Genomic DNA, 20,513 nt, shown 5'->3' on the forward strand with positions numbered 1-20,513 from the left:
TATCCGTTACATTTAACGTGTACGTTATGTACACGATTCTTATGCATCTCTCCCGTGGATTTGTCTACATGTACGAAGATGATTTATCTTTGTCATTTTCTTACTTTTTTTCATCGCGGTACACAGATCTTTGTGACTCAGGTTTTAATAATTAACTGCGTCATTGCGACATCCTGCTCTTTCTTTATTCCCCGCGATTCGTTTCACCTTTCCGATCGTTTTTGTTACATCATGAAAGTCTCGGAAGGGTGGTGGGTAGTTGGAAAGAAATTGTCCCTCGCGTAATAACGTGCCTCGAGACACTTTTCGATTGATTCTATAATTTCTTTGATTTTTCGTCCCTCGTTGCGTGGCTCCATCGTACAAGTGCGAGTTTCGCCATTAGTAATCTAAAAATGGTGGGTTCGTCCACAAAGTAGGTTTTGCTGACGACGAATAATTGACGCTACAAAGTAGGAAAAAAGGGAAGAAGGATCGTTCGAGCTGGAGTTAAAAGTGGCAAAATTTATTTTACGGTTTGATTTGCGTTTCTGCAAAACATATAATCGGTGAAAATCTGTACCGGCGAGAAATCGCGAAGGAGAAAAAAGAAGAGACGAAGAAGAAAGGGGCAATAAAAGAATGAAACGGTCGAGCGCAAAGAGCAGCGGGGACTCGTCGTGATTTGCGGGTGTATCGTTCGTTTATCGGGCCATTTATCCGGCACTGTGAACACTTGAACTCTTCCATTCCTGGTACCGCGAGGTATCGGTAAAAAAGGCGCTAGACTCGTGTAGCTTCGCCCAACCAATAAACGTCCTACTTCTCACGCCTTTTGCAACGACGAAGCGAAGAATTCACGGGCGCAAAACTCGCTTCTGACTTATCCCAACGACTCGAGTTCAGGTTCGTAGATTTTTCCGGGCCCACTTATTCTTTTCGTTTATTAGACTAAAACGAGAGACAAAAGCTGGAGCACAAGTTTCGCGGCTAATCTCACTCGCGGCTTTTATATACACCGGATAACTTAATTGCCCGAGTCGCGCGCGGCGCAATGTCGCCGCGCACGGAGAACTCTCTCGCGATTATCCGCCACACGACATTTTCTTCAACGCGCTTCGTTTCTCCGAGCAATTTTAATTAAAATCATCGACTGGTGAAACAGGACGGGTACATTCGGAGATATCGCGTTGGTATCTGATGAAAAAACGCGGCGAAACTCGTCGCTGCTGCGATATCCGGAGCGCTCCGCGTTAACGTTAATCCCAACAATAAACCCTCATTACGATCGTTTGAATTTAGCTCGAAAAAGTTTTGAGAACCCTTCGCGGCACTTCGCGGAATTATTCACTATGAATCAACAGGATTGCTCGATCGTTTGGAGCGGAAGCAGGCTTTCAATTGTAGCTATTTAATTTCCACCGGAAAAAAACGGTCTCTCGGGGGGAAAAAGTGAAAACCATCGAGACAAATTAGGATTTATCGCTTTTCTTATTGAAACAAGGCTTCCTTATTGGAAATATTTTCCAAGAATATTTGTAATCTGCTTTACGGAGAGTTTTGTTTGTATACGGAGTGACTTTCCAAGTCTGTGAGATATCTCGAGCGCATTATTTACCCTCTTGTATTGTTTCACGCGATAACTTTGTTCCTTGGGTTTTTATTCCGCGATGGCGAAGCCTCGTGGAAGCATCGAGGACCTTAGAAATATTACCAGGACGTCTTTCGCTCGCTGCTGTTTCTTTGCGGTTGCTGCTGCGCGCGCGCGCGCAGTGGGTATATTTTTCTTTTTCATTTATTGACTAAGAAGGAGCGCGTGAAGCCACCGGTGTATTCGCTGCCAGGCGAAACGCAACTACGATAAATAAATCAAGATGTGCACGTGTTCAGCTCGGGCATATATGCATTTACCAACGAATATTTATCGCGACACCCGCAATTCGTTGCGCACGAGAAAGACCAATATCATGGGCATGTGAACGCGTGTATATACCTACATTTAAAATGCCCACTACGGTGAACCCCGCGTGCATATATTTTGCTCAAACATTAAAGGTAGTTCGCCTGCCAGCACCATCCACCGCAGTTAAATTACATCCTTATTTTTGTGCTACACAAACGCGCATTAGAGACGATTGTATCAAACGCTGCTTTTGATTTACTACCGAACTTTCCTGTCAGATAATTGATTTGTGTACAACAACATCATAACTTGAACAAAAACTGGAAATTTCATGGAAATTGTGGATGGGGAATCCCGGGCCTTGGATATGAGGAGTCGGTGGCAATTGACTGTCACGAATGTTCAAACTGCGGTGTCAGAATAGTGAAAAACAAAGGTCACCACTGATAGTTAACAATTTTTTTGTCGGGTCTCCATATAATTTTTATTCTATTTGGAGAGAAGTGAAGTTTGCAGGTTTCATTGTAGCGATTCAAAGTTAGAAAATGCAGAATATAGACATTTTCTCGGTTCAATTATCTCTGATATATAAAAACATTTTGGACATTGATAGTATTTTGGATGCGGTAAAAAATGTCTTTAGTACCAGGACCCTTTGAGCAGGCTAACTCAAGTGGGTACAGAAATCGTACTTCGAGGGAGTATTTTCGTCGAATTTTCGCGGAATGGCTCTCCCGCATGATCGTTTTCGCGAGTGTGTGGCACAGCAGCAAGAGCGCAGGAGCAGCTGAAAGTTCTTATGCATGCAAGGAGTGTGCGAGGTTTTGCGGGCGGCCAATCGATCCATTATAATCGCGATGAACCGTTCGAGGATATAATTCCACCAGGTCGTATTTCGCAAGAGATCTCCCGGCGATCACTCTCGATATATACACTATTCCTCTCGTCTTGGCGTCGACGAACGCGGCGAACCGAGGCCGAGGGATCTCTCGCTCACGACGTGCTCGTTAAAACGCCCAGATGCCTTTGCAATCGAGCGTAATAAAGCGCAAAAGAACGGTAAAGACGCCCGCGGCTTTCCTTACGCCCTTATATTTTCTCTCTCGCTCCCTCCCTCTTTCTCTCGGTACATCGCTTGCGCCTATATTTACAAGTTTCTATGATGTAAACATATATATGCGTGCACCGGACGCTCCCTGATTTCCGTGAAACTGATTCGCAGGTACCTTTTTACGCCAGGTGCGCCACAAGCCGGTAGATTGTATTCCCAGACTTTTTCTTCCCTCCCTCCCCGGCCGTCTCTCCCGCTTCTTTTTTGTTATATCAATTTTTTTAACTCAACCGCAAATCGATGTGCCCTCGTCCTGACACGAAAAATTTACTCACGTACACATCCGTCGGAGATCTCTCGTGCGTAATGACCGAGGAAAAACAAGTTATTATTAGCCAATAATAAAAAGGGGAGATCGGAAACCGAGAGATCGCGAATCAACGTGAAATATATCAACCGCGAAACATAACTGTTCACCAATTTCTCGACTTATCGACTTTTTCGCAGCTCGTGCATAGCCACTTCTCTATCGAAATACTTTTTGTAGGGCTCTTTATGAAAGGCGACAGCTTTATGAAACTTATTTATCAATGGTAAAATATATCAATGGTCTTGATAGAGTGCAGTCAATTTAGACTGGAAAAGAAAATCTCAAATTGATACTTTTTCGAATAATAAAAAAACTTCGCCGCATTTCTAGCGTGCGTACATATTATCGATGACGTGGCAAATCGACCTCCTGCTGTAACCCTCGGTGCCTATTGCGGTTTCCCTTTACTCCATGTACTACTTGAATCATCGTTATGTTTCTTTGAATTCATATCTTGTATTCCGAAGAGAGATGGAGAACAATCGCAGACCTGTTTGGAAAGACGAAAAAATTGCTGAGACGGTGGTCGGAAATAACGAGCCGATATTTAAGATTAGCGTTTGAAGTGGGCACGTTTCGTAAAGCGGATCGTCGAGATAGTGCGATTGCTGTTTCTCATTCCGTACGAACCGTGCGCTGTGTAATGATATTCTGAATAATTAAACGTTTCCGTTGTTCCTTTTCGAGGAAAAACGAGACGCGGAGAGACCGAGATAGACGAAGGTGAGAAAGAAATCTCGCGAACCGGAAGTGAGGTGGAATTAGTGCGAGACCGTTTTGTCCCGAGGCATTTCGGTGACATTAATTCCCATTTTATTTCCCTAAACTTTGCACTCGACTCGGGGCATTAAAAATTGTACAGTTTCACTAGTAAATTTGTGGCGGACTGTGACGAATGGCGAACGAGCGCGAACGGAAGTGAGAGTTGCTGGAAGTTTGTATAATTCAGCGCACAGAGAGAAAGACCGAGAGAAGCAATGGAATTGGGAGAACAAGAGCTCGCGAGAACTCCGGCCGGTCGTTGCCACCGAACAGCGACAGAAGCAAAATATACAATATCGCTTATATATAGCACACACATGTGCTACGTTCATACGCCACGCGAATATGCTCCTATCAACGTATGCCTGTACGAAGCCACATACATGAGTTGAAATGTTGGCTTTAGACCTTTTACTGAGGCTATAAATATTATATCATTCCGAGTGTGGGATGTGTACTTCGCTGGCCACGTGGACTCGCTCCGTTTATTCACCAAGTCCAGCGAATTTTCAGGAACGCGCGAGAGTGAACTTTGTGAATCGCTACGAAGTATCAAAACTGCGTGCGAATAATTCTTGTCTCTTTTATACGTATGGACGGATGGAATTTTTTTGGTTTTCAAACTCTCGAATGGTTGGAAAAGTCAGTGCGTCACATACAGGATACCAATGAGAATATCATTTTGTATATATGATAAGCCTGTGGAACGAGAAATGTGACGAAAATAGACGAGGTATTAGAAAATAGACGTAAAAGCGAGCTCGAAACGGCGGAGGCCGATCTCGTCCTGCTCGTTGTGTGTGTTCGACACGAATGATTCTTATCCACGATATTCATACGCGCAGACTTTGTTTTTCTCATCTCTTATTCTTCCTCTTTTTCTCTATCTTCATTTCCATCGCACCGCACACGTTGCATGCGTGCAATGAAGTTCTCGAGCGCTCGTTGCTTTCGGATCTATTCGAGGAAAAAGTCACAAGGATTTTTATACGTACGACCTTTCAAGATGCGTGATATTCGACTCGATACTTTTTCCCCCATCTCAAAAGTCCAAATTCACTATAAAATCAAATTCTTCATTTGTGATATCGTCAAAATCTTTTCTTCCGATGGACTGTTGATCTTTGCTCAAAATTTTCACCAATTTTCGTAGCCCCCGAAACTTCACACTTGTACTAGAATTGCTAACGAGAAAAGTTCGTTGCATTAAACCGATGTGAAATTCAACACCGTAAAGCCGCGAGCAGCGCAGTTGCCGTAGCCTGACGCCCCGACTATTTTTTCCATTTATTCGTCTTTTTTGCCTGACGAATGAAAGAATTATTTTCAATTTTCCCGTTGGCCAATAAACTCCTGTTTTCTTCCCCATTCTTTTTATATTTACTCGTTTTTGTTCAACGATCCTTAAAAACATGAATAAATAAGCAATGAGCGTTGATCGATGGAATAAAAGTATTCTCGGAGTTGTAATTTGATTAAATTGTCATAGAATGCCCCTTGCACAGTACACGGAATACGCGTCTATTATAATATACCTAATAGTTATTCTACGTCGTCCCACTCTCGACGTTAGCTGATCTCGAGTCTGCCGGAAGCATTATTCTCATTCTGCTGGCTCTCTTATCGCAGATCCCTCGTCGTCCCTGCATCTTTTCATTTCTCTCTATCTCGCGTCCTGCTCGTTCATGCTGCACATCCCAACAGTTCGTATACTCGCGTTCGTAAGAGAAATTTAACGTTGGAGAGTATTCTCTCTCCTAGAGAGAAACACGCACGCACACATGGACGCAGGTGATGTTTAGATGCATGTGTGTGCGGAGGTTTTTGTACGAGCGAGATGATCCTCCGCCCGCGACCGGCGAGAAAACGTTTAAACACGTCTTGTCGTCCGGTGTGCGAGAGGAACGTGTTGTACGTTGCACGTGGATCCATGCACGGGTAAAGAGGCTTCGGGCGTAGGCCAGCACCGAGAGCTCTTCGTTGCAATCACGAGGATGTATCTTGGCTTGAGCTAAATTGATCTCTATGGCTGTACCGAGACAGAAGGATGTTGAGAGACAGAGAAAGAGAGAGAGCGTACACGGTTCTAATCTCAAATTCTCATAAGCCAGAAATTGCTTGGGCACTATCGTCGAGTAGTTTTTGTAGTTTGCGCGGCGACGCGAGTCGTGCGGGCGGGGAGGGCAAATAAAAAGATAAATCCATGAATGGTATTGGCAACCCGGCGACTTAGCCTGCCCACGCGATCGGCTTGAATTTTCACTTCGGACTTTGTTGATATCTTTTCACTTTAATCCTAGATTGTGTCGTGCACGTAGACGTTCTCGCGGAGTCGTAATGTGCTTGATACGTTCGGGCGCACTGATCTATCAAAAAGGTTAGCACGATAATAATCGTATTAACATATTTATTAGAGAGAAATTGCGAGCGAGGGTTGTGCGCGGGAGCGAGAAAAATCACAGTCGTCTGACGACCCTGCGTGCGAGTGCGCCGGGACAAAGACAAAGAAACGGGGTCTATTTAGCACGAGTCGGACACGAGTTTGCGCGAGAAAGTGTGAGGATTTTTATCGGGAGATTGCGATTAAATGTATCGATCGCAAGACGATCGTCCGGCTCTCTTCACGCTTGGCTTAATGTTTACGCGATTTTTCTACTTTTTCACACACTCTTTCGCCTCCAGCCGGAAGTACTATCGCCGATTCTTCGTCTTTTCGAAGTATTATCTTACAGTATCTCAAATTTCAGTTATCTATTTCCTCGTGCTAATGCGCGAGCTTATTAGACTGTGCGAACCAACGCTAACGAGAGTCTTAATCCGCGTGTTTCAGGTCCTGCAACGAGACATCGAGGCGCACGGCCGTATCGTCAATTCAGTCGTGAAATTGGGTGAGAGGTTGGCCAGACAACAGCGCCAGCAGCAGAAGCAACAGGAGGATGAGCAGCCCCGCGATCGAGATAATAACCTTGAAAAACTCGCGTCCCAATTGACAGGTGAAAAAGAATTGGACGTTCCACCTGCCGGTCGAGTCGCCAGCTCCCTCGAGCGACGTTGGCATCTCTTGTTTCTCCGGGCTCTCGAGTGGCAGTGTCACATCGAGACTCTTGCGACTCGACTCTGCAACAAGGTGAGTTTCGTCGAGAGGCGGCAAATGGTTTGAAAGGTCCGAACGAAAGCTGCGCGAACACTTGAATCATGTCGGCAAGCTCCAAAGTTACTTTCTACTCGAAATTGTGTGAAAAAAATCTCTTGAAACCTGTGCATGTGATAAGAACGCGCCGCTGATCCGATAAGGTAGAACGAAAGCCGGAGAAGTGGGCGCGGAGCGACCGAAACTCGAAGGAAAGAATCGACGGAATGATAAACGTCGGAAAAAGACGGTTCATCCGTTCCATTCCGGGACGAAATCACAGCGCGTATCTCTTCGACAAATATTTTCGTGTCGGACTAGCGCCGCGGCGGGGATTAGCGAGGTGTTAGTTTTCCGATGAAGGATCATCGCGCGTCGCGGCTAAGCGGTTCAGCATCGAGCGGAAGAGATCAATAAAGCGTTGTTATAATTATTCCTAAATTTATAGTCGCGGCGTATTATGTCGGTGAAAAATATTTCACGTCGCCGATGCCGGATCTATAAATAGATCGATCCGCGTATGTGCATGCAGCGTGTTGTTGGGTACGGTTATGCTATCGGTTACTCGAGGGAGCCCTAAGGGCATCGTACCTTGCACCGTTCACTCGTTTACGAGTGTGCACTCGCATACGCCACGAGAGCCAACGAGATGGACGAGTTAGTTATGTGAGGGCGGCGATAGGAGAAAGAGAGAAAGCTACGTAATGAGAGAGAGAGAGAGAGAGAGAGAGAAAAATAGAAAGAGAAAGAGCAGAATGAAAAGTAAAAATTTCGAGGGAGAGAAAACGTGGGAGAGCAAAACTAAGGGAGTGTGTGTGCGTGCGTCTGCGTGTGTTTCGATGACACATTAAGTACATGCAATGTAGTCTGTACAGCATTAGCTATAAGTATGGAGTTGAGACACACATAAAGATTCACCACTCGTCATCGCGTATAGCCGTGTCTTTGCTGGAGTGCAGCGATCGTCGAGGCGAGAGGCTCGTTAACTTTGCTACTCTTGATAATAACGATGATCATAATCTCCGGGCAATAATAATAATAATAATAATAAAGTATCTGAGAGGGCTGGCACACTTGTATACAGACATAGAAACGTGGTAGGGGAAAAAGATTCGTTTGAATTATATACGTGTACGCATGTGACACGTAACTCTCGTTGTCAGTCATGAATCATGAATCGTATCAACTCACTCGTTAATCCTGCCGGGCTGTGTTCAATGTGAAAAACACACGAGCTTTCAAATTGGTCGTTAAAAGTTTTTGTTTGGCAATATTTAGTTGCTTTCATTGGATGGTGAAGCGGTATACGAGAATTATTGGCGTTTTTCCTCGTTTTTAAATGTTGCTGGAAAGTGTTACGGCCGGATTTATTGGGGATCTATCGCTCATTCGGTTCGACTCGCACCCACCGCGCGGAGTTCACATGCATCCTCTGTGAACTCTCGCGGTCAGGGTTAACGCGCGCAAACGTTTATAATCTTTACTCTCGCCTCTCTATTTTTATCGGTATCTCCAGTGCGGAGTTCTCTCTCAACGCGCGGTGGAAGACACTCGGGGAATATGGCGGTTCCACGCGGCAGCGACTGACCTGTCTGTAAATGCTTCCATCCGTGTGTAGGAAGCGAACAACACCCCTGCAATTAGCACCGGTTTACTCGGCAAATTCTCGAACCCCGATGCAATTTTCTTCTTATCTATCTCCCCCCTCTCTTTCACTAATCTTTTCGTCCTTTTTTCTGATAAATTTTTATCTTTTTTCGTATTTTTCCTCACGTACCGCCTCTAGCCGTTTTTTCTTTCTCTCTCCGGCTCACCTCTTCGGTTGTTTTTTACTCAATTACGTAGGTACTAATCACGGATGCGTGAGCAAGCTCTTCCTTCCTCTCTTTCATCCTTTTTTTCTTTCTCGCTCAACATTCCGATATATTTCTTCTGAGAATTTAAACTCTCCTACGGTTCACGTAATTCTCGACTCCCACCCTTTCAAATTAAATGGTAATCCTGCAAATTGATGCAGAAAGCCTTCCGGTCATGCGGGCCAAACGAACAAATCGTTTTTGAGACTTTGATCTCGAGGTGCACTAGCTCGCGGTTGCTTGTAATTCTGCCGAAAGCTCGCACTTAAACACGCGAATCGTCCGGAATCTGAGAGAATTTGAGTACCTTAAAATTGCATATTTTCACGCGATAAAAATGATCGGAGTTGGTGGAATTCTAGCCACGAAAAGTACGAAGACTTTCGATCGTCTCTCCTGTCATTAAACTCCTTCGATTTCTATAAATTTTGTCGTAACCCTCGGCGAAATTAATTCTAACAAATTTCATTTAATATCGTTCGTTGACGTAGATCAAAATTTACACAACTAAAATGGTGAACTCTGCTGCTGAAATGGAGTCTCGGCTTGCTTGATTTACGTTCGATCGTTAGCTTCGACAATATTTTCACAGACTCGTGTACGGATTGGTATATGCATTGAAAAGCAAACGCTCGATGGTAATTTTTTAGGCAGTTCTGTTCGATTGCCGTCACGCGATCGTGATTTATATTGGATTTTAACGTTTCGAATAAACGAGTCTTTCTCCCTCCAACCTCTCGTGTAAAGTTCACTTGTGTTTACCGTACTTGCAGAGCTCATAGAATCGAATTATTATTTTGCAGTCTCCCGTCGCGTGTTTTTTGCCCACTGTGAATATATAATGAATTAGTAAGGCGCGAGCGTTCGCTCAACGTTTCTATGCACTGAGCTCGCGCGGTGGCGCCTTTTATATTCCTGCTTTCGATCAAGTTGCGGAATTGCGTGCTGCTAATGCTTGCAAGAATGAAAATTGTGTTTGTCGTCACGTCGTCTACATGGGAAAAAATTGTGTTGATTTTGAAAGGCGTACGGAGCACGTTTAATAATTGTTTTATCGCGTGGATCAAATTTCTTTTTCATTCTCCGCGTGTCGTACCGCCCTCCGTGCGTCCGGTAAATTTGAATTTCGTACGCGAGCCTCCCCGTTAATTTATTGTCGAAATATCTCGAGAGTTTTGCGACAAAATTGTGCAGTTTACCGAAAAATTCTCGTTTTTAAATAAAAAAACTAAGTTATCTCTCCGCATTTAAGCGTTTAAGCATTTCAGAAGCAATTAAAGTGTCGCGTGAGAAAAGTCGGAAGTTTGACGTCTCGTCGGTGCCGTTTGAAATCGTTTGCGGAAGTGCAAGCTTCTATTTTTTTCCTAGTAAACGCGCGAGCAGATGGGCCGAGGTGGCATCGACTAGGCGCTCCTCGTTGGCCGCACGTCGATTGACCCTTTTGCCTTCGGTTATTACTTCTACCCTGGGCCGGCGAAGCCCTTGCGCTCACGCTGGGCTTTCACACGATAAACGAGGGACTATATTTTCCGGGAAGGAAAAAAGTTTGCACCGAGCTAGACTCGAGCTTTAAAAAGAATGCGCACGGCCTGAAAGAACCTCGATTATCGAGCTGTTAATCACTCGAACTGCACGTTCGAGCTTCACACGTTGACTCTTTTTCCCCATGGCAACACACATTCGTTGCTTCGACTGTCCGCGAGCTCACTGTTACCAGCACTGATGGACACAATATAAAGCTCCTCGCTCTCGGTGCACCATTGAAACGAGTCAACAACGAGGCGAACAAAGAGCCGACGAGCTTCCGGAAGCCGATTAGATTCTCGCTGCGGAGTCAACACACAACTGCAAGTTTTCATCGTCCCGGTCACGCGCGTCCGGAATGAATGAAAATGAAGAGTCTCTCTCGTTTTTCTTTTTATGTACGTTTAATATACTGCTCGGAAGCACGTGGTCGTTATCTGCAGCAAAGGAATCACCACCAGGGAACGAAAACGTTTCGAAAGACATTACGAAATTTGCATCAACTTTCTTATCCTATGAGCATTGCTGATATTTTTAACGGCGCTTTAACTTTACGAGAATCGATTTTCTTGCCGCGTAATGCCCTGAAATTTAGGCTGAACCGATAATAAAAAATTGACAGTACTCCTGAAATCGAGACCCACCGGTATTTTGTTTCATCGCGAAGGTTTACGACGACGTTCCCGAAGAACCAGAGCGTGACGTGACGAATAATGCTTTCTGCGAATTATGGAGCATCGCGCGACAGAGATTATTGGCCATTAATCGTGTCGAGTTTCGTCGAAAGAACGAGAATATAGTCTCCTGAATAATGTGGAGCAAGGGGTACAAACCGGTGAAAAAAAGCGCTGCAATATTGCGGAATTCGAGCGCAGGTATTTCGTTTCATTGGGGGTTTTATGGAGTTATCAGAGAATCAGAACGCGTGTCGGCGCGTGCGAATTCGACACCTCGTCACACATACACTTTTTGCTCTCTCACTCCCATGGCTCTCCTTCCCTATTTGCACTGAAAACCATCACCGTCTTCAAGTAGATGCGCGGCCTGGCCCTTTCCGAAACCTTTCAAGTTTACGTTCACGTGCTCTCGCACACACGCAAGAATTCTCGCCGTCATCCGCAGCGACTCGACGCACTTGCTCGCGGCCAGGAGCACATCAGCATAATAAAAGAAAAAATGCAAAATACCACCGCACAGGGTATATTACTTTCCATGAATGTTTCGCGGAGCAACTCGAGCCTGACGATCGCAAAAACGAGCGCGGCGCGGCATGTTAAATTTTCTCTCCGCCTGCTCCTTTTTTTACTCCCATGTTTCACGTTCCTCCAATGTCCCCCTTTTTTTTTATCCTCTCCCTGTTGACCTCATTTTCATCGAATATCGGATTCGCCATGGGGGTCAGAACTGAAAAATCTTGAAAAAAAAACGAGTCGAACCACGAGACATCCGATGGGACGAATGACACAGAAATTCGTCGAACAAAATCGAGCCGGTGTGAGCTGTTATCGTCGAAGGGGAAAAGAGAGTTTACTGAACTCTGAGAAAATTTGTTGTCGCACATGAACATTGAAGAAAGTTGGCTCGGTCCAAGCGACAAATTTTCGCTCGCTTTCTACGTCATTTTCTCTCGCTGCTTTTGCAATGTCGAAACACTCTCGAGGGTCGATATTTTTTCATTTATTTTCCCTTTTGTAGCACAGTCTTCGTACGAACGTTTTCAGTCGCAATGCCCTCGGTGTCGCACCGACCGAACGTGTTTATAAAATACTGAAAGTAAAATGGCGCTCGGTAACCCTATCGTTAAACGCATTAGTCCCGGTGCATGGTGCTTTTTGTTTTGTCGTGTGTGGCCTTCGAGCGTGTCCCGCCGCGTGCACATGCTCATCTGAATGTGGAGTCGAGGGGTGTGCTTTGTACATAAGGGCGCTCGTCGCTCTTACAAAATAGGGAGAGAAGGAAACTCGATGCAGTATCGCAGGCTCGGCAACACTCCCGAGGCAAGCTGCTCGCTGGGAGCAAAAAACCCAACAAAAATTTCCTCATTTTCGTTGCATCGTAATAATACGAAAATAATCACGTCACGTATACGAAGGGTCGTGAACAGGTGCTTATTTACATGTCACGTGTGCGCGCCCGTGTGCTCGAGCCTCCAATCCGAAAATTGTCGCGAGGGCGCCTCGAAAATCGAACCCCCATTTTCTCGTCGTTTTTCCTTTCTCTCCTTTTATAGAATTTCTATTTATCTTATATTTTTTCCTCGAAGCAGCACAGTCATTTTATCGTTTGTATCCAAACAGAATGCTCGCGGACGTATTCGGTCGTTTTCATTAATTATTCAAAAGGCTTTCTGACGTTCGACATTAATATATAATTTAGGGAATGGACTAGAATTAATTTAGAAACTCATTTCATCATTTTTAAATCGATGCCGTCAAGTTTTCATTAGAATCGATTATAAAATAAAGGTGTGGAAATTTTTGTGTTTCTCACCTTCATTTATCGTGTGCCCCTTTTCCAAGATTTGTTTTGTTCAAACAAGAGATAAATAATGAAATATAATTGCCGATTAGCCCTTCGGTATATATGACGTTTCAAAACACGGAGGGCTGTACACAAAGAAGCCTGGAGTATGTACATGCGGAGAATGTCCTTTTAGTGTCCACGAGGGAATCCGCCATTGAAAATAAATTGTTCCGCTTTGTTGTCGGAAGATCGCTTTGTACTTGCGAAAAAGGTCGGAACGAGCCGAGTGCGTATAGGTAATTTAAGTCATTTCGTTTCGGCTTTGTCGATGTTGGCCCCCGATAAGCTAGCTTCGGGGCGTATTCCTTATGGTCGAAAATATGAAATTGCACGGTGTGATCCGACCTTGTGAGTATGATGCACGGCTCCTGACTTTATGGATATTATGTTTTTTTGTGGCATTATGAAAAAGCGTTTTTCACTTTCGTAAAACTGCGATCGCTCCTCGTTTTTTGAAAAACAAGTTCTTAGAGGCTTGCTCCAATCTACTACCAGTTCGTTTAGTTCATCGCTGAAGAATTCTTTCGGGAGATAAATCGATGAAAGTGGCCAATGACTGGATCTCGCAAATCGAGCGCGACGATGAAAATTCTCTACACGCGAACATACAAAAAAATTGATGACATTGAACTTTCCGGAATGTCCCTCCGGGTGGTGGATATTCAAGAGGAAAATCGTCCGATCCGATGGCACTGTAAAGTTTGGACGGATGCGGAGCGAGTTCGCTTCGCTCCAATTTCGCATGAATAACGGGCACACCCGTTTTTCCTTGCTAAAATGACTCGATAAATGTGTTGCACGCTCCCATTGGGAATTAAAGACGAGAAAGATGCGTCGAAAAGTGGATCGGGAACGCGCACGCAACTTGTTAAAGACTCCGCGGTATGGAAGTTCCTCGAAGAAGGGAGACGGCGCCAGAGGAGCGGTGGAAAAACTGTAACCGAAAAACGTCCGATCATTCATACACTTCGCCAACTGTTATACTGCTTTATAAACGCCTGTGTGTATTTCACTGCGCATTAAGCCACGTGCGGTTTGTAACGAACATCTGCTCCCGATCTATTGTATTGTATATACACACACTCGGACAAAACGTTTGTACCATTGAGTCAAGGTGCAGACCGCCTCGTTTGTCAGTATAGAGAAACGAATGAAAAATATTTTCAGAGTGCGAGCGATACGTTGGGAAACAAAGAGAGATAAAGGAGGGGGAGAAAGATCGAGGCAACAATGTGCTCGAACTGAACAAAGAGCATTATTCAACGATCATCGATATCAAACGCGATTTATCGAACGTAAATACCGTCGTCCAGGGATCCTTTCATTGAAGTGAAATTAAATTAAAAACAGACACGCGAATGCCGAGCTAGCAAAACAACGAAAACACAACAACAAACTCCTCTTGGAGTTGACCGATTTTTTTTACGATTTGCATACTGCGTCGAGACAAATCTAAAAGGGCGGTGCATAGTACTAAAAGTTGGAATTCCCCAGGTGCCGCATCGGGGGTAGGCTCATAAAAATCGCTTATTATGTAGCGAATGAAGAAAGGTCAAAATTGAGAAACTTTCACGAAAGTGACATTGGGGCACGGTATATACACGAATGTTCGTTTGGAGTACTTAATGCTCGCCAGAAGCGGAGGGCCGAGGACGCTGATTATGTCGATTCATACCTGCAACCCCATTAACCGTCAACATACACCGGGCTGTTTCTCGGTGAACGAACAATAAAGTTTTCGTTCTCGTCAACAGAGACCGAGAGAGAGAGAGAGAGAGAGAGAGAGAGAGAGAGAGAGAATAAGGGGGAAAAAGAAAAGTAGTATACATTTCTGAGGGTTTAAAGATGGTTAGATAGAGTTGGAAAAGTGGAGAAGAGGAGGGCTAAGCCAGTATTAATCTTCAGTTACCCGGGGCGAGAGTGTACAATACAGAGGAACCGGGGACACAATCGTACGGCCCTTTTTTCGATCATTTATTGTCAAGTGCGCGAAAATATTCGAGGATTTTGGTGGTTTTTGATTTTGCATAGAAAGTCGAGAGCCCCGCGCAGACCCGGAGTGAGTACCTCGAGATGCGTAAACTACCGAAGATTATATTTTGGCGGAATAATATCCGGAAAGAGGACAGTCAAAGTGTAAAAGGCTTGAGGCGGTTACGACTTTCGAAAGACGCTCGGACCTTCGTGCTGCAAATGCCCTTTTGGTGCGGGCATTTTTTCTTGCTTTTCTCCTTTCTTTAGGCTCCGCTCTCTGCTCGCTGCATGTATGTGGTATTTATAGTGAGACAGTGCTGGCCCCGAAACCACCAAAGTGGCAGGTAAAGGGGAGTTTTGGTTCAGCTGTGTGCTCTTGGAAGGTTTTGCAGACCGAAAGAGCAGACTCGGTGTGCAGGTAGTCTCTTTAGGAGGACTCGGATTAGCAAGAAATTCTTTCAGCTCGTGCACGCTCGAGCTGCGCTTACACGCTTACGCGTGTGCATGTCGAAGGGCGTGTTTATACGTATACAGAGGTCCATAAATCGAACACGCAGCTTCGCTATTGGCTCTTTTGCCCATTGGAGATACGATTCACCTATATTTTGAGCGAACCGAAGCGCTCGCGGTTCAACCGATTCCCGGTAAGCTCGAAACAAATTTCTTCTTACCTCGGCTCATACGTCACGCGAGAAGCGGAGACACGGATTTAGAGATAAAAGTTTTACGGGAAAGCACAAGCGCACGCATTACACGGGGGTGTACGTGAGATCCGGAAAATTGCTTTCCATTTTGTCCTTCACTCTTCCTCCTATTCCCACTAACCACGTATTTTCTAAGCTACAGGGAATTCCGAGTGGGTCGTCGTGCCGGGGAATCTCCGTCTCGAAATCCAACGATTCAATTTTTTGCTCGAGATTCAACGATTTTTTATCTCAGAGAGAGCGCAGACTCCTCTGGAATGCTCTGATTTCTTAGATTCCAAGTCACTTACCATTTTGACAATTGAAACCTGGAAAAAGTGACGATAGAGAACTATTTCTGTGCACGGATAAACGACAAAGTGAACCGAGAGTTTGCCAATTTATCATTCTCTCCGTACAAACAAACGGGACTCGAATGACAGCCGTTAATAATGTGTCGGAAAAAGTGATGATGTTATGATTACAAGAACGACGTAATAAATTGACGGTGACGGCGGCAAGGAGTCGTGAGTTGTCAATTTAGGTTGGGACGTCTCGTATATAAATTTGCAACACGTGCAAAGCGTGTCCAGGCCCCGATCATCTCTCTCGCGGTATTATTGCATTCACTTTGGCGGGGGAGATTCGATCGTCGCGAGGAAACGTAATTCCGTGGCGAGTATTTCTCATGCTCGTGCAATTCGCGCTCTGTAACTGCTTCGACTGGTCAGTAATGTACCAAATAACCTATATATTTGCCTACTCTGTGCCTTTGTATATCCGTACAACAGTTAATATTTCATGTCTTGAGTTCACGATCTTTCAAAACAGCACGACCAAACTCCGGCAGCAATTTTCTTACCTCTTTTGCAAAATTATCTACCACCGAGGGACACTCGACTTATTATCAGATGACGTGGATAATGCACACTTTCTACTCGTTAAACGAGGAATGCAATAGCGTCAGTTGATCTTGTTATTTTTCGGTTTATCGAGCCAACGTGCGCTCGATGTTTGTTCGAATAAAGAAAACATCTTAGGATTAGGAAGTCGTTCTTCAATTATTATGACTCGTTCTAATTCGTTGTTCCTAATGACTCGATAAATCAACGAGAAAGAACGACTCATTTTATATTACAATTTATGGATGAGCTCAGATTTTCAGCCACGTTTGGATGCCTCGACCGTGCATTAGGCTGGACGAAATCCTACTGGATTTCATTTACCAGATAAGATCTTCCTTCCGCTGATCTAGCTGCAGCTTGAAACAACGAATTTCGTTAATCTTCTTCTAGCTCTTCACAACTCTGTGCGGTACAAAATCCGCTTTTAGTGAATCTTTGATGCACATTCGTTGGTGATGCATCTTTAAGTCTGTATGCAGAGGAGCAAGAAAATACGCTCGGTTTGTTCGGAATTTTTCATTTATTATTCTAGGTTTGCGGGACACTCGAGCCCCCTCCTTTAAATTCGACTTTAGATTTTCAAATAGGGTTTGACCTATTTCGATTCACCTTTCCGGGCAATGTGAAGTTCGGATGTTGACTGGAGCAAGGAAATTTGCATAATAAATTGAAAATCCCTCGGAAAATTTCAAGATTTTCGAATAATAGAGAGTCGTTTAAAACTCTCCGGGATTCGAGAATTTCGAAATTTTGTGTACGCTAGTAAATAATACCGTGCTGTATGGACGCATTCGTGCCCCCTCCCCCCTCCTAGTCATTCTTTCCAGCCGAATCTTTTGTCCTCGGGAGGTATATTTCTTTGAGAGATTATGACCTCAGACACCTTGCGTGGGTTCGCGTCCACAGGGAGTAGGCTACCGGTATTCTATTTCAAATTGAGGGAAAGTTCGATTGTGTGCGCGGTGGGAAACGCCAGCAGGACGACAAGTGTTTTTAGACCTCGATTATAAGCGAGCATGCAGGGCCAAGTTGAATTTGTTATTAATTGAACTCTTCGCATAAGCTGGATATGCCCTGTTTCGGAATTCCTTTTCAGGCGAAACGAGCCCAGTTTTCCACTCAATTTCATACATATTCGTTCGACTCGCGGTATCTAAGTTCGATAAAACTGCATTCGAACTGAAAAGTGGAAAGATAACTAATTGACGTGGAAAAACGAGGCAGAAAGACGGCGGTTATTAAGTATCACTGGCCAATCAATTGAACGAATAATTTTATGTCAAAAATAATCCTAATCGATAGGAACCCTCGCGAGGAGATATGGGTCAGTTAGAAACCAATTTCAACGGGTTTGTGTGTATGGTTAACAGGGGGGAAAAGTTCATGCTGAACGTGAAAGTCGACACTCCGTGTGACACTTTTCCTCCACGAATACAAGTTGAATTTCTTATTCGATTAGAATTACCACTGCGCTTACTACTATTTTTCTTGAAAACGAGCAGGGCTTTACGGTACGCGTATACCTGTGTGTATCCCCATCCATAAGCTTATATATACCTGTGTAAAGTGCACGCGAAGTTTGCTTACCTGCTAAGTACGTGCATACTCCCCACCAAAGAAGTATTTCAACTGGGAGCTCGCCGATTGGTTGAATTTGCAGCGAGGAGGATCGAAAATACACATAGAATCTGGTTATATGAAGAAGTGTACCTGAGGGAAAAGGGACATTCGGCAATGTAACGGTTTCCCGAGCTCGTCAGAGGAACTCCCGCGAATCCGGTCCTCCAGAAACCTTGCGATTTCTCTCAGTCTTCGAGCACTTTCTTTTCGGTTTAGTTCGATTTATGAAAAAAGAAAAAAACGAAAAAACAACAAACGGTTCGATGTCTTCGCCGTATAACCTCGAAGTGTCGTGGCACACGTGTTCGTCGAGCTCTTACAAGACTGTAATCACTCAAAGTTCAAGCTCATTCGATTCGTTTGTGCGTGTTTGTGTAAATCTCAGAAACTTATTTCAGTTCGTTCATCCAAATTTGACGGTTTTTTTCTCACTTTTTATTTTTCAGATCGTGTCATGTCGCTGCAGCAGTGACAGTGACGAAGAGCCGGTGACGAAGCAACCGCGGCTGAGCCGCAGACAGTCTTCTCGTGGCTCTGGCAAACTCCCCAGACGACTCGGATCATCCTTGTCAGGAATACGTGGCGGCCAACGCGATCATAATCCCGGCGCAACTTCGTACTCAAGCTGCTCCGAAAGCGATATGTCTTCGAAGAATCGTCTTATCGACGACGAGTCTTACTTCGAGGTTAGTCCAACCTCCGTTTTCACGAGTGACAGGTGTTTAACAATGAGGAATAGTTACGAGAGACTCTTTTACACTCGGAGATATTTCTTCGCGCTCGGTAATCGATTCTACGAACGAATTTCGGTGGATTTTGTCCCACTGATGTGCTCGAGTCTTGTTCTGTAAAAGAAACGTTTGTGAGGCAATTTTTGCTTTATTCGAAAACTTTTGAATCATTTTTCAAAGACCCATTGCAAAGTGCTTCACCGTCATGTTTGGGTTTTCACTTTAAAACTCAGCCGAAACGGAGCGAGGAGTATTAGGACGGCTTTCGAATTTGCGGACAGTTTTCGTCCGTTTTTTTCCTTCATTCTGTTTGTCGCGGATGTAACAAAAAAAAAACACTTTGTTCTCTGTCAATAACAGGACGATCTAGAGGAGCTTTGCGTGACAGAATCGATCGCTCGTGGAGGAGAGAATTTCGATAAGATCAGAAGTTCTCCGGTGATCGTTGATCAGGGCGAGGAAGGTGACATTGAAGAAGAAGGTATTTTGAGCGAGGAGGAACGCGAGTGTGAAGAAATGGCGCCTACTCCAGGACCGGGAAATTCCTCGATCGATCAGATCGACGGAATGGTCGAGAGATCGGCGAGTAACGGAATTCCCAACGGTACGGGCATTGTTCAAGAATCGCCAAAACGTCGCCGAACGTTGGACGAGTCCGCGAGTTTCAATACGTCCGACAGAAAATCCAAAAATTGTGCAACTTTTTACTTCAAACATTTGGATACCGATTCCGAGGCTGATTGTGGAGTGCGAGAAGAAGAGCTGCAAAACGGGGTTGACGATTCGTCCGAAGAGGAATGGACGTACACGGCGTCGCCTCCGGAAAATTATGAAACGCGCTATGAACAGAAAAAAGCGAACGTCGTTGTACGACTCGATTTCGGCGAACCGGCAACCGTCGAAAGAAACGACAACGTCAACTTTAAAACTATCGCCGCTAAACCGAATGACCAACTACTCAACGACAAAATCATACTCGAAGAAGATTCCAAATTTGACGAGGAAGATAATAACACAGGCACGAAAACTCCGACGATGAAGAAAAAGAAGAAACAAAAGAGCGAGGGAAATGAGAGCGAAAACGAGACCAAGAACGACATACAGAGACTCATTCTCGAGGTCGAAAAACTTGTTAGAGAAGAAGGACGCGCCGGTGCGACGAGAAATTTGACACCACTTATTTTCGAGGGTCATGGACACATCGAAAATTATCGTGCCAAATACGCCAGGATCAAGGAATGGCTCAAACTCAATTCGACCCACAATCATGAGGAAAGATCCGCTTCGCAGGTAAATTTACAATAATAATACAAATTTTCAAATTTTTAAAATGAATTTTATAAATTCACTTTTAGAGGCTAATTATTTTTTTCGTGCACTTTAATCGTGTGTCCTAGAACCGCAATTTGAAAAAATGATTTATCCTTAGAGTGTCAATCAAACAACTTAAATTTAACTCAAGTTATTAGAAAACTAAGAGAAATTTTTTTTTTTCATCATAA

At 44.4% G+C, this 20,513-nt stretch overlaps 1 protein-coding gene across 4 annotated transcripts in view; it reads left to right on the plus strand.

Moving 5' to 3' along the window:
- klar (klarsicht) overlaps positions 1 to 20,513 on the plus strand; it is a 100,165-nt gene that overhangs the window by 48,890 nt on the left and 30,762 nt on the right. For all 4 annotated transcript variants that reach the window (XM_043412838.1, XM_043412837.1, XM_043412840.1 and 1 more), the window contains exons 8-10: positions 6,896 to 7,192; positions 18,727 to 18,966; positions 19,372 to 20,301. In XM_043412838.1, the coding sequence (XP_043268773.1) occupies positions 6,896 to 7,192; positions 18,727 to 18,966; positions 19,372 to 20,301 (1,467 nt within the window). The remainder of the gene's footprint in view (positions 1 to 6,895; positions 7,193 to 18,726; positions 18,967 to 19,371; positions 20,302 to 20,513) is intronic.

This window comes from Venturia canescens, chromosome 2 (assembly GCF_019457755.1).
Source record: "Venturia canescens isolate UGA chromosome 2, ASM1945775v1, whole genome shotgun sequence".
Lineage (NCBI taxonomy): Eukaryota > Metazoa > Arthropoda > Insecta > Hymenoptera > Ichneumonidae > Venturia > Venturia canescens.